At 39.3% G+C, this 21,492-nt stretch overlaps 3 protein-coding genes across 6 annotated transcripts; 1 reads left to right on the top strand and 2 right to left on the bottom strand.

Annotated features, from left to right (window-relative positions):
- Nucleotides 1–749: 749 nt before the first annotated feature.
- tubd1 (tubulin, delta 1) lies at nucleotides 750–4,033 on the bottom strand. Of its 2 annotated transcripts, none has more exons than XM_074679877.1 (8): nucleotides 3,728–4,033; nucleotides 3,492–3,642; nucleotides 2,898–3,114; nucleotides 2,584–2,815; nucleotides 2,256–2,420; nucleotides 1,922–2,050; nucleotides 1,584–1,767; nucleotides 750–1,411 (listed from the first exon to the last, which is right to left on the bottom strand). In XM_074679877.1, exons 1-8 carry the CDS (start codon nucleotides 3,876–3,878, stop codon nucleotides 1,306–1,308), a joined length of 1,335 nt encoding a protein of 444 aa, XP_074535978.1. In that variant the 5' UTR covers nucleotides 3,879–4,033; the 3' UTR covers nucleotides 750–1,305. The 2 variants fall into 2 exon arrangements, with proteins under 2 accessions (XP_074535978.1, XP_074535980.1); XM_074679879.1 differs by having other exon boundaries at nucleotides 3,492–3,639.
- An 813-nt stretch (nucleotides 4,034–4,846) lies between these two features.
- rps6kb1b (ribosomal protein S6 kinase b, polypeptide 1b) lies at nucleotides 4,847–13,667 on the top strand. Its single transcript, XM_074679269.1, has 15 exons — nucleotides 4,847–5,035; nucleotides 6,264–6,307; nucleotides 6,404–6,524; nucleotides 6,686–6,754; nucleotides 8,139–8,286; nucleotides 8,549–8,606; nucleotides 8,765–8,865; nucleotides 9,059–9,149; nucleotides 10,608–10,698; nucleotides 10,798–10,905; nucleotides 11,264–11,326; nucleotides 11,468–11,545; nucleotides 11,797–11,904; nucleotides 12,041–12,153; nucleotides 12,314–13,667. Exons 1-15 carry the CDS (start codon nucleotides 4,967–4,969, stop codon nucleotides 12,567–12,569), a joined length of 1,518 nt encoding a protein of 505 aa, XP_074535370.1. The 5' UTR covers nucleotides 4,847–4,966; the 3' UTR covers nucleotides 12,570–13,667.
- An 89-nt stretch (nucleotides 13,668–13,756) lies between these two features.
- On the bottom strand, nucleotides 13,757–19,521 carry slc33a1 (solute carrier family 33 member 1). Of its 3 annotated transcripts, none has more exons than XM_074679266.1 (9): nucleotides 19,380–19,521; nucleotides 18,267–18,717; nucleotides 18,028–18,181; nucleotides 17,723–17,918; nucleotides 17,405–17,604; nucleotides 17,118–17,302; nucleotides 16,908–17,025; nucleotides 16,006–16,221; nucleotides 13,757–15,913 (listed from the first exon to the last, which is right to left on the bottom strand). In XM_074679266.1, the coding sequence occupies exons 2-9, from the start codon at nucleotides 18,674–18,676 to the stop codon at nucleotides 15,746–15,748; spliced, it is 1,647 nt and encodes a 548-aa protein (XP_074535367.1). In that variant the 5' UTR covers nucleotides 18,677–18,717; nucleotides 19,380–19,521; the 3' UTR covers nucleotides 13,757–15,745. The 3 variants fall into 3 exon arrangements, with proteins under 3 accessions (XP_074535367.1, XP_074535369.1, XP_074535368.1); XM_074679268.1 differs by having other exon boundaries at nucleotides 19,403–19,521; XM_074679267.1 differs by lacking the exon at nucleotides 19,380–19,521 and adding an exon at nucleotides 19,229–19,373.
- Nucleotides 19,522–21,492: the final 1,971 nt, after the last annotated feature.

Below are 21,492 nucleotides of genomic sequence, written 5' to 3'. Positions count from 1 at the left end.
GATCTATAAGATGTACATTATTCACTCACTGTCGAAGCTACTGTTTCCTTTCATTTTTATTTGAACATCGTCCTGTTGAGAGTTTTCAAACTGACTTCAAGGTCAGTGTGTTGGATAAATCCTGCAAGAGAGAGGCTCTGGTGGACTCCAGCTTAAATGAAAGAATATGTTCCCTTCTATCATTTTGTCCTCATAAATATAACTTTCCCATCCCATCAGCTAGCTTATCAGACTGGTGTTGGCTGTTTAATTTGTTCGGCAACAGCTGTCTGTAGGCTGGCTGAAGTTGTGGGTCTTCAGCGTTCACCTCCACTGGTCCTTACTGCAACGACCTGTCTGGGCATGGCACTCGTTTTAGGCTTCAGTTCTTTATACAGTGATGTAAAATAAATGATCAATAAAGGAAAAAATTAAACTGATGTTACATTTCTATGTCTGATGCTTTGACCTGTATTCTGTTGCACTCCATAACTCCAGTTTTGTACCATGCGATAAACTTAGTGGCACTTCAGGTGCTTTTGGTCACATCCTGATTTTGGCTGACTGACCAGCAGCCAAAGAAATAAGCAATGATAATAATAAATAAATACATCATTAATAAATAAGCAATTTCCCCTATGGGATTAATTAAGTCTGATTCTGGTTCTGAAATGTATTTGTTGACATTGCCTTAACTTCAGAACTTCAGAAGGACTTTGGAAGTTTTTTATTTAGCAGCCATTGATATAACAGTCAAATCCCCCAACTCTATCCTTTGCTGCTAGAAATTAAAATTTCTAAAATTTCTAAAATTACGCTGCTTAAATAAAATACAAGAAACTATGATTTCATCAGCATTTAAATCTTTTACAGTCTCTGTAGTGTCCAGTGGCTTTCTCTTGTGCGCACACACAGTCCGAAGGCAAGTCCCAAAAGTAGGGGTGCACCGATCACAATTTCCTGGTCGATCACCGATCTTAAAAAAAAAAAAAAAAAAAGCCTGACCTGTCGATACCTATTTGGGGCGATACCGATTTTTATTTTTTATTTCATTATAACTGACAGCATATACCTTCAATGTTCCAATCTTATTTTATTGAAAATCATTAAACGCTACCTGTGAAACAATAAAATCTTTATGTTTTAACTTTAACAACCAACAAAGTGTCCTGATTTTTAGGTCTGATAGCAAAAAGCAACAATGGCTGGCTGTCTGGCAGAGGTATATGAGGTCAGTTTCATATGTAAGGATGGGCCGATCACCCATCGCTGATCACCAATCCCCCAAAATTAAGGAAATCAGCACCCACCTAAAGTGATTTATTGTTAGCACAATTGCTTGTAGCTAGAGATAATCTGCTCAAGAGATGTAAAGCTGTCTAGAAAGTCCTCTTCTGTGATCCCATATTTGACATACTGATGGATGTAGGCCCTGAAACAGAGAACGACAAAATTGAAGAGGTAAATGAAAGAGCAGATACCACACATTAATATGAATAGATTCACACATCAACATGGATGCACCTTTAATAGTTAGTTCTTGTCATCAGGGAGCACTAATCTTTAGCATTTCTTCTATCTTATTCACAGTGTAATTCACCTACCTGGACGCAAACATATTCCATGCTTTTCCCACCATGTCGTTCAAGGGTCTGAACAGAGCCTGGCTGTTACTAACCAGCGTTGCAGATTTTTCATACTTATTAAAAGGCACTGGGGATTTCCACACACTGAAAGCTTCTTCTGGTGAGAGCCAGGCAGAATACAGAGCTGGGTCATTAAAGCTACCTGTGGTGAGGTAAGAAAAAATATTACTGTGCTGTTCTACAATATCTTATAAATGAAAATAAAATTGAAAAGGTTGATAAAACTTTAATTCATTCAGTAAAGTAAGGAAAACTAAAATAAGAGTTTAAGCATTACAAAGCATCAGGACTCTGACCTGTGTCCACACTGTACACCTCTTTCCCCCTCAGTATGAGCAGGTTAGCTAAAGAAGTGTTAAAGCTGGGTCCGAGGGCACTCCTGGTCCGCTCTGATGCTGCTGGAGGCTGCACCTGCCAGTCTATACCTAACACAGGTAAAAAAAGACAAGTTCATAGTATGTCAAAAGTAGCATTATAATGATACTAATATATATAGCAACTCAATTGCCCTAAATATCTGATTTAGACGTATGCCATTCTGCTGTAAACCTGCTTTAGCGCTCAACGTACTTCATTCCTTACACAATAAACTCATCTTAAGTGCATTAAAAAGTGAAAGAATGCACTTGCCTGATTCCATTTTGCTGTTGGAGATAAGCATCTGTCGGAGGTGCTTGAGCAGGCCTGGCCAGCTGAAAGTGCTGTAAGCGATGGAGGAACTGGGCATCTGAGGTATGGTACTAACACTGAGCAGCTTGTACTCTGGGTGGCACGTAAGGGTACTTACTAATTCTCCTAAAAGGCAGATCAACACATCAGAGGATAATGTGTGATCAGTCCATATTTTTTTGGAGAGATCACACAATTAAAACCTTTGTAACCCAGTTAAATTAGAGAGAATCCATGTTATGAGGGCACATACAGTGACACTTCGAATGTGTGTCCTATCCAATCTCACCTAGTGGATTTCTGCTGTAGACTCCATTGGAGTCAGAAGTGAGAGTTGGCTGCAGAACGCTGCCCAGCTGATGAGCAATGACCCGATTGACATCAGTGAATGAAATATGTTTGATGTTGAGCAACTGACTGCAAATTCTGTGCACTGTATCATTCTCATGCACAAGGATGGCGTCAGACAGCTGGTAGAGATGAGCAAGTGTAAGCACTGAGTTGTAATTTTGGACAATCACCTGAAAGGACAGTTAAAAAAGTTAAGTTAGAAACAAGTATCATGTTATTAGTTTGAAGAAAGGGCAGTGACAATCTTCATACCTCTCCAGTTCCATAAGGCCAAGTGAGGTGGTTGAGGATGAAGGACTTGGGATAGATGTCTCTGAGGTAGCGAGTTACATAGGTACCAACCCCAGATCCTGTCCCCCCTGCCACACTCATTATGGCCATTAGCCCAGATAATCTGTCACAGCGCTCCACCTCTCGCCTCACCAGCTCCTCCACTACATCTTGGTGACGAGGACCATGGACACAAAACCTGACATCAAACAAGAAGCCCATTGCCATTAGCTTCATACAAGTTATTTCTAAAGGTGTGTGTGTATGTGTGTGTTAGTAAAATATGCACATTCTAACTGTATCACAGTAAGTGGCTTTAAATGTAAAAACCCCTATTTATGATGTAATCAGAACTTTGATCATCAGTTTTACAGTTATACTAATGGACTGATGAAATAATGAGTGGATAAAATTACAAAAAGACTTCACATTTTAAACAAATCCAGACGGGCCTCACTGAATTTGTCATGAATTAAAATATGTCTGTGAAAACAGGCAGTATAAGTATCTATTAGGCAGTTGTCTTGCTTATGTGTTGTAAGTGTCATGTAGTTCAAAAGTGTCCAACCTTCTTACCCATTCGCCCAGTTGTTTCCAGAGCCCTGCTTCTGGCTAAAGTGTGAAGTTTCTCCGTACCTCCACCTGCCAGATTTTGCAGATCTGCACATGCTCTGGTTAATAACTTTGGGCTCCATATCAACAAGCACCGCACGAGCAACAAGCTCTGCTCAACATACAAGAAGAGAAAAATGTCAAAATATAAACAGCGAAGAAAGAAAACCATTACACCCAGGAAAGAGAAGGGGTAATACCTCCTTGTGCGTTTTGGTAGAAGAATCGCTCGCAGCTGGCTGTGCAGTACACCTTTCTCTGTCCCTCCTGAGCATCACTACAGATGATGTCAAACAGCTCGTGACCCACCTGGTTCCCGCACTGACCGAGCTGGACTGTAACAACCGACATTTTTCATCCAGATACGCGTGTAGACTTTCTGAAAGGTTTGAGTCACAAAGTCTCAACTCCACTACTTTCTCCACTGTGTCTGCAGTGCTGACAGAACCCCATTCTCACTGTGTAGTAGTAAATTGGCGCTGCTGTGTTGTCGTTTGCCGCCAGAAGAAAAGTTGGAGATGGTATTTCCGGCCACAAGTGTCTTAGCTTTCAAAATAAAGCTTCTACTCACGTGTGTTAATTTGAAAGTCACAACGAAATATAAATAAATAAATAAATAAATAAATAAATAAATAAATAAATAAATAAATATTATTATTATTATTATTATTATTATTATTATTATTATTATTATTATTATTATTATTATTATAATTATTATTATTATTATTATATTATTATATTATTATTATTATTATTATTTTAACGTGTAATTACACTCATGCAATTTCATCAATATGAATCTCACTTTCAATTTTCTGACTACTCTTATCTATTCATCTTGCGTTCTGTTGGTTCCCCTGTTTTCTGCATTTGTTTTTACGTGGGCACTTTGGATTTTCTTCGCATTCCAAATTAGACACTTACTTTTTAATATTTTTTGTCTGTGGCTGATGTACATAAAAGGCAGATTTATCAGTGTAAAATAATGAATCTTGTGCAAGATCACTTTTTGAACTTTACTCCAGTGTTTAATTGTTATTAAAGGTAATAACAAATTTCCAGACAGTTCAGGGGAATTTTTTTTGTTCGCAACTACTAAATTATGACAGGATTTATTAGATTAAACTGTAACATTTCAGAGGAACAATTCTGTATTATTCAGAGAAACTAAATGCTTTATTGAAAATCTGTTGGGGAAAAAAGTCTATTTTATCGAAGTTTTTTTCTGTTAACAGTGTGCGTTTTGTTGTTTTATGTGGTTGTTATTGACAAATAAGAGCAAATCGCTCAGTAGTTACCGCCCCTTTGGTTGAGTGCTGCAGTGCGCACGCTCAGTGTAGTAGCCGGTTATGGCGGCAGTGTGTGTTTGTCCATGAGGTGGGGGACGCTTGCTATTCCTGCAGCCTGTGACAGAGAGATCCGAGCGAGGCGCTGCCATGGCTGGAGTGTTTGACATTGATTTGGACCAGCCGGAGGATAATGTCTCCGACGACGAGAATGAGGAGGTACTTGACTAGACGATGTTGAACGTCACTGCGAGAGTTGTCACAGCTGAAACTGTTCATGCACAGCAGCGAGCTAGCTGTTAGCCTGCCAGCAGCCGCCACGGGCCTGCTCCTGCAGCCGGGGCTCTCGGGCCTTTTCGAACGGAGTTAGCACATGCTAATGCTCCTTCGCTATCATACTGACAGCGAACGTGACAGAGATGTCACTTGTTCTGTTTTTGTTTTATTGTTGACGACAGCAGGTTATAACAGTCATGTGTCGTAAACACTTTTCCGTTCAAAAGCCATTGCTGTCATGTTGGACTTGAGTAAGCTAAGCCTTACTTGATGAAAGGTTCTGCAGTGTTAAATGTGGCTCGGTGTGCAACAGTTTATTTTGGCATGGCTGTAACAGTGTGGGTCCGTATTGAGTTCATGTTGCGAACTGAGTGCAACTGTTCAAACTGAGTCCTAAATGCAGTAGCACTATACAGAATCCGTTTATTAAATTGTCACAATAACAACTACTCTAACGATTTGTTAAACACTTATAAATGCAAAACAAAAATATCACCAACTGCTGTTCCACGATCATAACGCTGATTGAATTTGAAATTCAGACTAACTCTCGCTTGGTATCCTGCACCATGTTTTTGTTTAGTTAGCATGTATTGGGCAACTATTTCATCACTGCAGCTCTTGTTTGTCAGTATCAGTTCACAGCTTCTGTGCAAAGATGAAGCCAAACACACTTTTTAACAGGCATGTTATTGCCAAAATTATATTACAAATGGGAGTAGTCTAAATACAGCTACGTCTTGTGTGTGTGCTTTTTTTCAGTCCTGCATAATCTGATCACACAGTTGTTTGGTTTTTAAAATGACAAGAAACAGCCATAGTTAAAATTGTTATTGTCACAATGTGATGTATTTCTGTGTTGTGATTTTGTGCAAGTTGAAATAAACAGTCAAAACAGAGCAAAGCAGAAAGTCTCCAACTGGCGGTTATGCTTTGCTAATCTTTTGGATAGTCTGATCGGTCTTAGTGGTTCTTGGGAGAAATTCTGGATCAGTTTACCAATAATTGTTGAGGTCTTTAATGCAAAAATAATACAACACATTTTCTTTAGTTTGATATGAGTGAGTACTAAGTATTATGTTATGTTATGTTATGTTATTCAGACTTAAATGAGCTGTGTTCCATTTACAGTTCGGTAATTATTCTGTTTTCCCTTTTCTTCCCTTTTCAGGCTCAGCTCAATGAGATCATGGACCAGTGTAGTGGATTTGAGTTGTAAGTATTCCTTGTGTGTCTGACTAGGCTCGGGTTCATAAATTATGTGTCTTTGCCTGAGAAAGGATGTGAGCATAATGTGACAAATCTCTGCAGCAATATGGACGACTGCGAGAAAATTGAGATATCAGAGGACAACGTCAATCAGGGAACTGAGAACATCAGACCAGAGTGCTTTGAGCTGCTGCGGGTTCTGGGGAAAGGTGGTTATGGAAAGGTACCCGAATTTCCCACAAAGTGGCAAATTATACAAGTGTAAAGTTAAAACCCAGGCAGACTTTTAAATTATATTTCTTGGATCACTTGCCATCTGTTTTATGGAGCAGAGTTATGCCACTTAATGATTCTAAGCATGTTAAATATTTTTCATCCTTGCAGGTTTTCCAAGTTCGCAAAGTGGTTGGAGCAGCAGCAGGCAAGATATTTGCCATGAAAGTGTTAAAAAAGGTACTTGATTATTTCTTTATTAATGACAAAACATTTCCTTCCTAATTAATCAAAGAAGTCAGTCTCAGTCTATCATAAGGACTTGATTGCTTGCCTGGTATAACAAATACATATTATGAGTTTGCCTGCAAATATTGGCTGTCCTTGTAGCTAGTAGTGGGGTTAGGTTTCAGAGCTTGTTGGTAGATTGCCATCTGCGCTGTGCTGCAGCTTCAGCATTGGCACTTGAAACACTCTGCCTCAGCCCATTAGGTTCTGCTTGATTTTCACACTGCTTCCGTCTAACAGGCTATAGTTACCCGTGTAACAGACTCCTGTGTTTGTAAATGACAAGCGTTTGCTTTTTTTGCAAGGTCATCCATATGTGAAATGTTTATGAAGCTTCTTAAAGTGAGCAATGAGTCTTGACTTGCCCAGAATTGTCAGAGTGACATAGGTGCAGCTCTAACTGTAGGGTTAAAAGAGAACACACTTTGCTAACTTGCTCAAACAAGGACATTATTCATAACTTTGCTTGGCGGTAGAAGAGCAGCAGAACTATCCCAACCTGTTTGGGGTCCCGGCAGGTGGACAGTCATAATTCATGTACCTAAGAAGTTGTTACACACTTTCATTTTGGATCAGGTTGATGTAAACTGCATGAGGTCAACCAGGCTTAATCCCAGAGGGTTTGTAAATTTTCAGTTGCATTTGACAAACATGGACCTTAGACATTTGATTGTCATCCAGAAAGGTGGAAAAAGGGGCTGAAAAGTCAGAATACTCCACTTAAGTCATTAAGTGTCGGGAAGTCAGGACATTTTCAGACTTTAGTTGCAAGTACTGCAACCATTGAAATCAAAAGTCTTATTTTGGCCTCAGTTGGCCCATTGAAGCTTCTTCACAGTTGTAACATTCAAACTGTGACAACATCGCTGTAGCTTGTAACACAAGGAGAGAGCAAATATGAATAAACCCTGGAGCAGTTGAGCAGAAGGCTTTGAGCAGCAACAAAAAAGATCTGTCGGTGCATGTATAAAGCTGAAGAACTCATGAAGACTCGCAATCAAGTGCAGTTACATGGCCTAGAGTTCATTGCAAAACTTAAGAGTAACATTTTTGAATGAGATATTGGAACAACCCCTGGAGAGCACTGGTTAGATTTTTATTGTTATTAAATTAGATCAGCAGCATTCAACAAATGTCACTCATTCATCTGAGCGAGATTGCTGGTGGGTTAATGGGTTAATTCAGATCAGCTTCTCTTATATTTGGAAAAGAGATACTTTCTATTCACACTTTTACAGGACAGCCAAAGGAAGCAGCCAACAATGCAGCCAAACATCACATCTGCACTGTGTCTTTAACAAATGTGGGTTCATGTCTTCTGATTGGCTGGCAACAGGCTATGATTGTACGCAACGCCAAGGACACAGCTCACACAAAGGCGGAGAGGAACATCCTAGAGGAAGTGAAGCATCCATTCATTGTTGATCTTATCTACGCCTTCCAGACGGGAGGGAAGCTCTATCTCATTCTTGAGTATCTGAGTGGTGAGTCCAAAATTCTGTACACACAGCTGAAAGTGTGTAAGCAGTGTATTTGTAGCTTAGTGTTGAAGACCACGATTTGTTATGGATGGATTCATGAAGTGTGCCTCAGGTTTTGTTTGTAAGTCATAGAATTTTTTTAAAACGCTCTTCTTTGTATCCTTCTCATCTTTCAAGATCATCAGTAAGAGTATTTCAACTTTGCAGCTCAGAGGACTGCATATGTGTGTCACTTGTGTTAACCACATAAATGTGTGTCGTGCAGGAGGAGAACTCTTCATGCAGCTGGAGAGGGAGGGCATCTTCATGGAAGACACAGCCTGGTGAGTGGTTCTGAAATGACAACACTAATTAATCTCTTCCATTAGGTTAGATAAAGTTTATAAAGAATTGACTTCAGAACAGTTGAACCATTTTTGACCACAAAGTTAACACTTACTACATAAAACTATGAAATAAATGATTTGCTGTTTTTGTGTAGTTTCTACCTGGCAGAGATCTCCATGGCTCTGGGCCACCTGCACCAGAAAGGAATCATCTACAGAGACCTGAAACCTGAAAACATAATGCTCAATAGTCAAGGTGTGTGTATTTCCATGCATGTTTGCATAGAAAACATGAACTCTTGTTTTGCTGAATTTGTTTAAAAGTGATCCTACAGTTTAACACAGAACCAAAACAAAAATTGAATCGACTTGTACGGCTATTTTTATTTCAGCCACTAGGTGGTATGAGAACTGTGAATTTATTAGCTTGTGTGTTGTTTTCCTTTCAGGTCATGTAAAGTTGACAGACTTTGGGCTTTGTAAAGAGTCAATTCACGATGGCACAGTCACCCACACTTTTTGTGGCACCATTGAGTACATGTAAGTCTTGTTCTCTCATCACCATCAGTCACACCGTCTGCACGCCATTTATGGTCAACAAACACAAACATGCTAAGTTAACTCAGTCTCTTTATTTTCATGCTCACTGTTGTTTTAAATGGATATTTTTTACCTGGGGTTGTGTGAGGTACTTTTCAGTAGTTGTTTTAAAACTGACAGGGAAACCCAGTCAGCCGGGTCACTTGGTTGAGAAACAAAGCAGATAACTATTGCAGAAGGTAGTCTTTTAGTCAACTTCACCACTGAATTTCGGTCATTTTAATGAATCCAAACATTTGAGTTGATGTTTGTGTGATCTCTATTTAAAAGGTTTTGGTCCTTTTCTCTGCCAAAAAAGTTTCATTTTTGCACTATTTACATGATAAATTCTGTAATCTTTTGATTCCAGTTTGAGATGATATAAAACCAGAAATACTAACTAGCCGACACAGTAATGACTATGGAATAGGGATGCACGATAGTGGATTTTTGCCGATAGCCGATATGCCGATATATCGAAACCCCTTTTGGCCGATACTGATAATCACAAGTTTGTTTGTTTTTTTCACTGTAAAGAAAGCTAAGTCTATCCTGTACTGGAATTTATATGTTACTCTAATTGTGAAGGTCTTATTTGTTTATGAAACACACATAAAACAAGACAAAAAACATTTGATTTTGCCATAAATAAGAAATGTATTATTTTTTCAAACTCAAGACATTCAGTATTGAAATACAGAAAAATAATTTCTTTAGATCACATGAACTTTAAATGTACAATGCATTTTTAAACATAACCAAGTTGCATTTGATTATTTTAGAGCTACTGTAACAACCTGGTGACAGACACAGAGCTCTGCAGTGCAAATAAATGAAGTGCTACATTTTATTCAAGGAGCTTATTTTTCAGATGGAAAATAATAATAATCCTAACTGGATAGCACCTTATCGGCTGTGCATATCGGCAGAAATTTTCATATCAGCCGATACCGATATTGTGCCGATAATATCGTGCATCCCTACTGTGGAATCTATTTTAATTTACTTCTTCTTTTCAAAAGCCAGCACGGTATATTCTGATAAGGTCAAAATCTTCTTAAAATTATCTGTTATTTTTATTTTATACAATTTATTAAATTATTAATTTATTTTCATGTATTATTGTTTTTGACTGTTGTCTTGCTTGTGATTTAGGGTGCTTTATAAATTTTTGTGAAGCTGAAGACAATTTTTCACTTTCTTGACAAATTAAGTTATTCTGTTTTTTGTGCTCACTGCTGTTCTATGATGACTGTGGTTCACAGCATCATTACATCTGTTATAACCAAGGTTAGCAAAGTGGGTGTCAGGACCCCTAGGGGGTCCAAAGTTGAAAAGTTTTACTACGACCTTTTACTATGTGACAAATAGAGTGCTGCTGTTTCACACTGTAACATTAGTCTGTATACTGTGTTGCAGGGCTCCGGAGATTTTGATGAGAAGTGGACACAACAGAGCGGTGGACTGGTGGAGTCTGGGCGCTTTGATGTACGACATGCTCACAGGAGCGGTGAGTTCAAACTTTATGAGTTCCCCAGAAATCATTTAAGTTCTTTTCACCATAGCTGGGATTGTCTGAATAACCTCTTATTTTCTTTGCTCATGGCAGCCACCCTTCACAGGTGAAAACAGAAAGAAGACTATTGACAAGATCCTGAAGTGTAAGCTCAGCCTCCCACCCTACCTCACACAAGAAGCCAGGGATCTCCTGAAACGGGTATTTCTTCTATGTTATGTTTGTAGAATACAGTTATCTCTGTGAAAAAGACAGATTTGTTCCCCTGAAGTAATCACATGACTTGGGCTGCCATTTTTATTCAATCTTGTGATGTCTAGTAGTTGCTTCTTATGGTTGCCTGTTCTGCTCAGGGTGGCCCATGGATGAATTTATTTTTCTGCTTTTCTCAAAGTACAGAAACCAGTTGCATTGTTTACCACTTATAAATGACAGGAAAAGTGTTAATTCAGAAGGTCAGCATGTTTTATAATGAAGGGTTTCTTTTAGACGTAAACCTTGTACATCTCAAATAATCCTGGAGATGTTGTGCGTTTTGACACCTGACTTCTGGTTTCAGCTGCTGAAGAGAAACGCCTCATCACGGCTGGGAGCTGGAGCAGGAGATGCCACAGAGGTTCAGGTGAGTAGTAAGAAAAGGCTGAACAAAAGAGTCAAAAAAACCGACCCACGTTGGCAGATTGAGCAGCAGTGTTTCTTTTTTTTGTTTTTGTTTTTTCCAAACCTTTGATCACCCACACTCTTTGTATTTGATGTCCCACAGGCTCATCCCTTCTTCCGACACATAAACTGGGAGGATCTGCTTGCTCGGAAAGTAGAGCCACCCTTTAAACCCTTTTTGGTGAGTGGAAAAGCTGCAGTTTGGACTCAACAAGAGTCAGATGAATCTCTTTTTTATTAAAAAAAAAAATAGAATGTTTGAAGTTGATTACGGATAAACAACACTTCTGAGTCTCAAAATGAGGTTTGTCTTGGTTACATATCTTCGAGATATTAAGAAAGCACAAGTCTTTTCTTACGATAACACTACTTGTACATAGGTCAGTTGAGGCATTTACTCATGTTACCCACTTTATTCTTTGATATTCCCAGCAATCAGCTGAAGATGTGAGTCAGTTTGACTCAAAATTCACCAGTCAGACACCAGTCGACAGTCCAGATGACTCAACCCTCAGTGAGAGTGCCAACCAAGCCTTCCTGGTAATCCCTCTGGCTACATATCCCCATCTTTTTATTCTTCTTTTACTCGGGGTTAAGCAAACCAAAAACATCCACTGCTCTGCTAACTGTCTCAAAAATGACTCTGCCTACCTTTAATATCTTTTTTTCTGTCCAGGGTTTCACATATGTAGCTCCATCAGTCCTGGAAAACATTAAAGAAAGGTTTGCATTTGAGCCAAAAGTCCGCTCACCGAGACGAATCATGGGCAGCCCAAGAACACCTCTCAGGTATGTCTGTGTGTCTGCTGCAGGAGCTTTAGACCTCATACACATACCAGTCCATTACTGCTTTTATTTATTTTATTCATTTTTCCCAATTTTGAAGCACTAGAAGCTTAAAACCTGTTGGTCATTTAAACAAATGCCTCCCCTCTTCCTGTCTGACCAGCCCGGTGAAGTTCTCAGGAGGGGAATGCTGGGCCCGGAGCCCCCTCGTCCCTGGAGTTGGACAAAGTGTCCTCCAGTCACCACAGGAGCAGGCCATGGAGCTGTCTACTCCAGAGCAAATGGATGTCACAACTAGCTCTGAGGCCTCAGCCCCTCTCCCCATCCGACAGCCTGCCGGGGTCAACCTGGCTCAGATGAAGCAGCAGGCCTATCCCGTCGTGGCTAAACGGCCTGAGCATCTACGTATGAACCTATGACCCACCGCACCTCTTTAGGAGAGTTTCTTTCTTGACTCTTTTTTGTTTTTCTTTTGTTGATATTTTTTAAAACAAAGCAAAAACATATGGATGCTACAGACAATTTAAATTTTAAAATTGCACATCTTCACACTACGTATACTGTCACAACCTGGAGTTTGTACGTCGGTCTGGAACTCCAGCGTGCTTCAGTTCAAGTGCTACTGGCAGCATCACCATCTCACCTCTTCCCATCCGACACCTCAGGTCACATGACCTTAATCGTCTGACCCCTTCTCTCTCTGAAATGGACCGGTAGGATTTAAAATCTTTTTTTGGGGTGCACCATGACCTTTGTTTAGCTGGTCTGCAAGCAGTTTCACCCAGAAATGCAGTCTGTCTACAGTAAAAGACTTTGTCAAAAGTGCTCTCTGCTATTTGATTGATAGACAGCAAGGAAATTGCTGCCATCGGGAGATTCTGATCGTTCATGTTAAGATGAAAGTGCTCCCTGCTTCTGAGGAAAAAATATTAATTAGGTCTGTTATGAAAAAAAGAATCAAAAAAATCATTTGGAGTGGCGGGTAAGTTGGCTTCCTGTTATCGATAATTATAGCTTTATGTCTAACAGTGTGTTAGAAATGGATGCATTAACTGTGCTGTTGGTAAAAGGTGGATCAGATCGTCCAAATTAAAAGAGAAAAAAAAAGTAGAATTTTTAAATTCTTCTGGTATTGGTGTTGTGAATGATATCGAACAGTTGAATTGATGTGGGAACCATACTTCAGTTATCTGCTCTTCAGGCATACAATGCTTTTGGATGTCTCTCTAAATGAATCATATCGTTTAGTTTGATCGCCATCTGTACCGACAACATAAAACTGGTCTTGGCACTGCTTTGCAGGACTCCGCCCTGGCTGTGGGTCAAAGTAGTGACAGAAAGTCTGACCCCCCAGATTGATGAAAATCAGAGACTGTGACACCAGTTGATCTGGTTTGCAGTTGTGCTCCAAAAGGCTAGGGCAGCATTTACAGCCTCCTGCATCAGCATTCCCATCTATAGGAGGGGAATTTAAGAATTCCTGAAAAGCAAGGAAATTATAATAAAATGTGAAAAAAGTACAGTGCCCTGTGTTTCTTGTGTATTGCTCATCATCTGTATTCAGAGTTAAGAGAAATGGACGTGGAAGCAAACTCAGAAGTGAGCATATTCCTTTTATTACAAGATTTATTTTAAATCTCATCACATCCTACAAAGTGTATCATGTTTCTCATCAGAACATCAGATTACAGCTGCAAGTATATTTAAATTTCCCCGTCACCCTGTGCCATCCTTTTATTTGATTAAAGATTGGGACCCTTTAACAAAAGATGTGCAAAGATTAAAAAAACAAAAGATTTCACTCATGATAAACTTGTGATAAAGTGAAGAACAAAAACACTACAAGCACCAAAAAGTCTAACGTGATCCCAAAAACCATTCAAAGAAATTAAATTTATTCTCACAGCTGGAATAAGCCGCTAAATGTTCAGAGAGAATGATTGTAGTCTGACACGTCTGAGTAGAAAATATCATATTACAGTGGGTTTTTGTGCATTTCTATAGAAAAGGCTGCAAAACAAAACAAAAAAAAGGTGGTCAGGCTGAAGAGTTAGATGAGTTAAAAGTTCATCCCCACATGAACCCTGATGTGTGCTTAAACATTAACATTCAACAAAGCATGTGGATGTTCAATGCTGGCTTTAGAGAAAATACTGTAACATGTACAACTATGTACAATTTACAAAACATTTACCAGGTGTTGTTTGTCATATTGACTTCAGGGCTTCTGTGTAAGGCTCTCAGTTGTATTTTAAGGGAAAACACATGAACAGTATATTTTTTTCTGGGCTGGTGTAAATGTGTCACTCACATGGAATAATGTTTCTAAACTACAAAGCTTTCCAAACGAGGATTTCTGGAATAGTATGTTGCATTATTAATTGAAGTGCCTTATGGTGGTATTTACATATGCAAGTATCAGAGCAGTAATACATCTTTGTAACAGGTAAATGCTGCAAAAGTTACCATAGCTAACCCAAACCCAGATTACACATCATTTTTGAGTATGTGTATTTTTAAAGCAACATACCTTTCTAATGGCAACTTTAGCTGAGTAAAAATAATCAATTAAACCCTTTTGATGACATTTTGTGCCACTACTTTGAAGGATTTGATTTGGTCCTATGATGAGTAAAACTGACCAGATTTTCAGGACAGAAAATTTCTCCATAATATAATTTTTCAGAGTAATTAATAACATTGGTTATATTTTATGCCTACACTGACCAAGTTGGAGTAGTTCACAGGGAGTGTGTCCTTAGAATGGAAAATAACCGGGTTATGAAAGCAGTAGAGTTGTTTGTTTACCCAAATAAAGTCTGCCCTCGCCCACTTTGACAGTTTAACTGTAGCTCAAACAGGACTATCTCTATATTGCTCAATAGAAAAGTCTACCAAGGCACAAATCTGATCAGAGGAAAGAAAATATTGAAAAACAAACACATGAAACAAGAGAGTGATACAGAATATGAACAGATAGAACAAAGAGGAATAATATTTTTACTGGGTTTAACCTGCTGTGTTTAACAGGTGAGTGTACTATACAAAAACAGGACAGTTCTAGACAAGTACAGTCAGTATAAGGGTATACAGTAGTTTTTTTTTGCCTGGACTTCCCTATAAGTATCCTTTTGTCATTGATATGCTCCAGGGCAGGAAGGCAAATTCGCAAGAGCTGAGTTAAGAGCTCATATTTCATGTTTTTGTTTGTTGCCACTTGGGGCTAAATGCAAATGAACTCGACTATCGAGACATAAAAGCAGGTTAAACCTAGATTTGATTATTTGGTTTGTATGTTTTGGTTTAAAAGAAAAGGTTCTTAGCTAGTCTAACAGTTTTTATACATTTGAGGCCTCTGTTACAGCTGGAGAGAAGAACCATAGGAACGATTTATCTTCTCAAAGACAGTATCTTTCATCAAGTTACGTCCTTCATGATAGCAACTGTGAGAAACATTGTTTTCTAAATGTAGCAGCTTGAGAGTGATCACAGAGACTAAACAGACAGATAAGGGTGGAAGTATTTTTTTCCACCTTTCAGTCACTCATGAAGAAAAGAATACAAGAACACATAAGAGTCAGTGCTTCTGGTGGTGTTACTGATCAGCTCTGCACCTCCAAGCAGCCGGGCTCTGCTCCTGCAGTCGTCTCATTTTCTTCCCTAACCACACCCACCAAGCTAAACCAATCACAACACACACCACAGACTCCACGTAGTAGCCATCCAATGTCGTCACACAAGCACCGCCCTCCTTTACACAGAGCTGGAGATGAGGAGAAGGAAAAAACTTAGTTTAAATATCCACTTTGAATATCTCCTCACACCCACACACACCCTCAACTGCTTCTTACTCACCGCTGACTCCTCTACAGAGCCACAGGTTTGCGCTGCAGCTCCCTGACACTCCTTTGAGGTCAGTGGATCCACCAACCAAAGAGCCACAGTGGAAGGCCAGTTTCCACCGAGGTTAGTGACAGTGTTCAGCAGGGTCATGTAGGTCCCTCCGATGAGTGGGTCACTGACTTTGGCATGGAAGGCCATGCAGGCCACATACATACTGTACAACGCCACCTATAGAAACATGGATAACAGTTGTTCACTTCTCAGGAATTTTAAAACCTTTTCCCCCCAATCTATGTTCTTTAATGATTAATACAGATCCTAAACAAGGTTAAGATGAAGAAATAACATTTCAAAGCCCTCTTAAGTATTTTAATCCATTACATGCAGTACACCCAAATCAGAAAGCTTAAATTCTATCATGCTCATAGTTAGCATTTATTAAAAACATCATGTCATCAAATCTGAACTAGATTGCTTTCAACCTGATGATGGAGATGAGCATCAGCATTAAATTCAGCCTTTGGAAAGCTTAATTGTGTATTGGTGATCTTACAGCAATACACTATAAGATGTCAAGCATTTTATATTTAAAGTTCAAATATTAACTCAATGACAAAGTAGGATGAAATGTTAGGGTTTGACTCAAATCAGCATAAATCCTCATCTTGAAACATTTAATAACTAGGTAAAATACTGAGATATTTCACCTATTTTCTGAAGATTTTAACCAAATGGTACCATTAGAGAAAAAGTCAAAAGGTAGACTGAAGTTTGATACATTCATGCTTTAGGGACCATCAACAATATCTCATGGCATGTGATTTGATAGTTTAGATATTTCCAGCAACTGGTAAAACAGAATACATCAAACTGGTACCATAAAACACTACAAAAAAAGAGAAAATGTACCACACCTGATGTAATGCGTAGCTAAGCAGCACAATGGCATAGTAATAAACTGGGAACCCTCCTTCTTGTCTAACACTGGGGGTCCACCACACCAGAAAAGCATACTCCAAGCCTATGAGCAGCCTGCAAACACAACACAACAAACGCAGCAAAACCTCTTAGCTTCTTGTTTGTTAAACATGTGTATGCACAGCTCTGTGTTTCTGTGTAACAACCTGAAGGGGAATGCCCTGTAGAAGACATCCAGAGGTCTGGGCCCTGCTGTGTATTTACTGATGACAACAGGCAGCAAAATCTGCAGAGGAACCATGGGCACAGCAAGTAGTGCCAGCTGCTCCTTGGGAACTCCTGCCTCAACCAGCTTCAGACCGGTCACTGCATCTGCTGCAGAGAAACCAATCTGAAACATGGAACGGACACACAAGGATGATAATGTTAGCAGAAAGCATGCAAAGTCAGTTTTTTGGAAAAAAGAGAAATTTATAAAGTAATATTAACATACTTTAGCAGTGAGAAGCAGGACACAAAAGGTGAAGGGTGTGGGCATTTTGATGATGGAGAATAGCAGCCTGTAGGTTTCCATGACACCTTGGGTCTCTTCCTGCACTGCTCTCTTTCCTTTGCCGTGCTCATTCTCCTTTTTAATGATGGCAACCAATGTCGTGGAAACCAGGAATACCATCCCCCAGAAAAACAAGAAGTCTGTACCAGAAGACCAGAAAGCATTCGTAATGAAATACTGACTTAACAAACTGTATCACTTTATTTTTGAGGGATAGCACATTTTTCTACTCCATTTTTAATCTGATTTTATTAATACCTGACAAAGTGACAATGCCTGTGTCCTTGGGAACTACTCTGAGGTATTTGTTGCAGAAGTCAGCAGACTCCAGAGCCAGAAAAAGCACATTTCCCAAGAAGTACCCAGCTGTTTGACCCACAGAGTTGCAAGTAGAGGCATAGCCCACATTCTGCCTGGATAACATGGTCAGGGCCCAACCATCCACAGCTATATCCTAGCATGGAGAAAAGAGACAGCATTTTTTAAATGAAAGAGAAAGTATAGTGTTAATGCTTTATTCATCTTTCTGTAGATGGTGTAGTCGCTGTTTTATGATCCCCTACCTGTGTTGCTGCGAGGAAGGCAAGCATAAAGAAGACTGCAGTAAGTGTCACCACCTTGGGGCCTCCTTCACTCTGCAACAGCTGATCAACTGACATTGAGAGGTAGAGCATGAAGAGGCCCAGCAGGTACTGCGTGGGAACCAGCCATGACTTCCTGAAGAATCATGACAGAGATATATCAGGAATAACATGATTTTGATCAGGACATCAACATAACAGTACACATAACTCCTTCTTACCTTCTACCGAATCTACTGCAGTAGAGAGCATCCACCAGTGGTGCCCAGAGAAGCTTGAGACTGAATGGCCAGAAGACAAAACTGAAGAAAGCTTGATCCTTATAACTAACATTTTTACTCTGTAAGATCAGGGGGATACTACCAGCCAGTCCCAGGGGAATTCCTTGTAGTACATAGAGAAACAGAAGGAGCACCACGTTGCCTAACTCGCCCCGAATCCCAGGCTTGATTCTGTTTCTCCTGCCTTCAGAGTCTGACTCTTTGATAAGACCCTCTACTTCCTCTTCAACTTCTGGTTCAGAGGAGCTCGATTCTCCCCTGTGCACCCCTTTCATATTCTCATGTGGGAGGTTGGCACCCGCCAGTTTCCTCTGTCGCCCGTTCTTGTGCGTGACCAGATCGTACTCCATGTTGGAGCACAGGCATCAAAATTGCTGTGCCCCCAGCAAATCTACAGAGATGATGGCATATAAGTATTGGTGCAATTCAACAGTTCGACTGATTAGTTTGACATTACAGGAAAAGTAAAAATGCGGGGCATTCACAATGACACTCTCTTGGTCTCAATATTTCCTCAGAAACTGAAACAGTGGCAGATTGGTTAACAGAGTGGATAAATCGAAACCATACACCGAATCAGTTTTTCTGCGCAACAGTCAACGGACAGGCTGTTGAAACATTAGGAAAGAAAATACAAAGAGGAAAATTTAACGACGAAATGTCTGCAACAGTCGGTTAACCTTGATTACGATGTACAACAGTTGATCAGTGAATCATATCAAGTGTTAAACCAGCCACTGTTCACCTTAAATCTACCAGATGTTCTATAATCATGTGTAAATAGAGGACATGACACAGAGAGCAATAGTTTCAAGCAGAGTGATCAAATGAAAACATAAAATCATGGACGAAACATGCATGACAGCAGAATGGTGAGCAGATATTCACACACGCATGCATACCTAGTGATGATGACAGCATGCCGATTCAAAAAAACAGATCACAAATCACCGATATACAAAATCAAACAGTGAAAACTCAAAGTGATCGAAATGGGACGAGTCGCACACGTGCTCCAAGTAAACAATGCCAGAAACACAACAGATTTACTACCGTTTAGAAGGAAAAAAGATTACATCGATGGACGTCAAAACAGTAGAACCAGGAAGTGCGGTGTGTGCGACGCCGAAATGTGTCCAGCATCTACAGCTGACGTGTCAGAACACGGCAAAGTGTAGTTCCGCTTCAGCGCGAATACCACATCAGCCCGGGGATATCTACAGAACTACATGACTGCTATACCATTACCACATAAAATTGTTATTGACACACTAAACACTTGTTTCAGAAAGCAAATCAGCTTGTTGAGAGATTTTCAGTTTTATACTCAACTTAAATGGTTTCATGGAGTGGGGGTGAGGATGGAGAGTGAGGATTGTTCTGAACTTTAAAATACGTATTATCAGTGTAAATACATAGAGTGTATAATAAAAAAATTTAAAATATAACAATTTCCTTTTACATTGCTTTGGCCGTAACATAATTGAAATGGTGTGTCAAGTAATCAATTTAAATTTGAATCTGGACTTGACAGGAGGGAAAGAGACATGAAGTGAGGCGTGAAAGGAGAAAAGAAACATGGTGAGAGGTCCTGGGAGAGGAATAAATGACCAGGGTAACTTCCTGCCAAAAATCAATGTATGACCTAGGGCAGCTCTATACAAAAGCAAAGGCAGCTCTAGTAAGCTGCCGTTTTTTCTCTTATCTTGTTTTGTTCTTGACCTCTCCTCTAATTATAATACTCAGAAACACAAAAGCCCCTATTCTCGCTATTTCATAATGATCCAGGCATATTATTCACAAGCAAAAGTTGATTGGGAACTATGGAAGATGACTCCCAGGATATAAAGCAGAACGAGGGATAGATGCAACAAAATTTAAATCAACCTGAAATTAGTGTTTCTAAAGTTTTGTAGCCTCGCCATTCACAAAAATCACACAAAAAACTTCTCAATCAAAAGAACTCTGCCAAAGTCATGAAACACTCATTAAACCATATTTGAGTTAGAGGTAATGAATAACAGCATGCTGTATCTTGTGGTTGCTCTGAGTGCATGTGAGGCTGCTTATCCTTACAGAGGACATGTGACAGTACAACAGGCACATATTGGAAGTTCAACATGTGATTTCAGGAGCACCGTGAAGCTGCAGTTGTGATCATGTGAGAGGGACGATGTAAGCATCAGTATTTCGTATGTTTGGAAAGGTGATTTTAGTTTTCATTTTATATCATAATGGGAAAAAATGTAATGTTTTTGCTATTTACAGACCATGTTCATGGCAACTGCATGATATGAATCTACTGATGACCTGATTTTTTTAAATTATTATTCTTGGTGTTTATACTAGTTGAAAAGGAGAGGATCAACAAAGATTAAGTTTTCATCTCAATTTAAGCACAGTTTTAAGTGTCAAGGTCAGGCCTTTAGGCAGAAGTCTTCGTTTGTCTGGTTGAAACCTGCTATTTTAAGTACCTGTAATTTTCCACAGGATGGCGCTAATTTTAAATTTAATAAGCAGGGAAAAAACTATGCACAGAGTGGAATTTCACATCTGACTGCTTGACTAATGTGTGGTTTTGCTGTGACATTCCCTCTATTTTACCATGAAATTTAAGTTTAATTTCTGTAATTATGATAGTATCTCTTCTGTATCCAGCCTGAACTGTATAACTGTTTATGTATTATTTGTTGGTCTATTTATTTCTGCTGGAGCAGCCTTCAAAAGCTACAAAGACAGTTTCTGGAAATACATGTTAAAGCCAAACGCTGTACCAGGTTAAAAAAAGAAAAGGTTTTCACAGCTTATGTTGTTTTAGAGGGGACAAAATTCCTAATGTACATCGCCACTCACAGTGGATCTGTAGAGTAGACGTGTTAAAGTACAGCATGATCCTAACACAAACTTGCTACTTTTACCCACAGCGTCATGTGTCTCTGGTTTGTAGATCCATTCTTTGTGGAAGTTATAGACTTTATTATGCTAAGTGTGTGTGACAGTAGGCCTGAATCAAGTGTAATAATTTGTTGGCAAGGTTCTGTAGGACTGTTTCAAATTTTATTTTATTCTTTTTATTACTAGGCTACAATATGCAATACACATGCTGAACATGAGGTTATTATATTATGTAGCTAAGCTTTGTCAAGTAGATTATAAATAAGATAAT

Source organism: Halichoeres trimaculatus, unplaced genomic scaffold (genome assembly GCF_033239565.1).
Source record: "Halichoeres trimaculatus isolate MK-OKI-2021-1 unplaced genomic scaffold, fHalTri1.1 fHalTri1_scaffold_9, whole genome shotgun sequence".
Classification (NCBI taxonomy): domain Eukaryota; kingdom Metazoa; phylum Chordata; class Actinopteri; order Labriformes; family Labridae; genus Halichoeres; species Halichoeres trimaculatus.
Note: the sequence above shows the minus strand (reverse complement) of the source record. Positions and strands in the feature narration are given on the sequence as shown.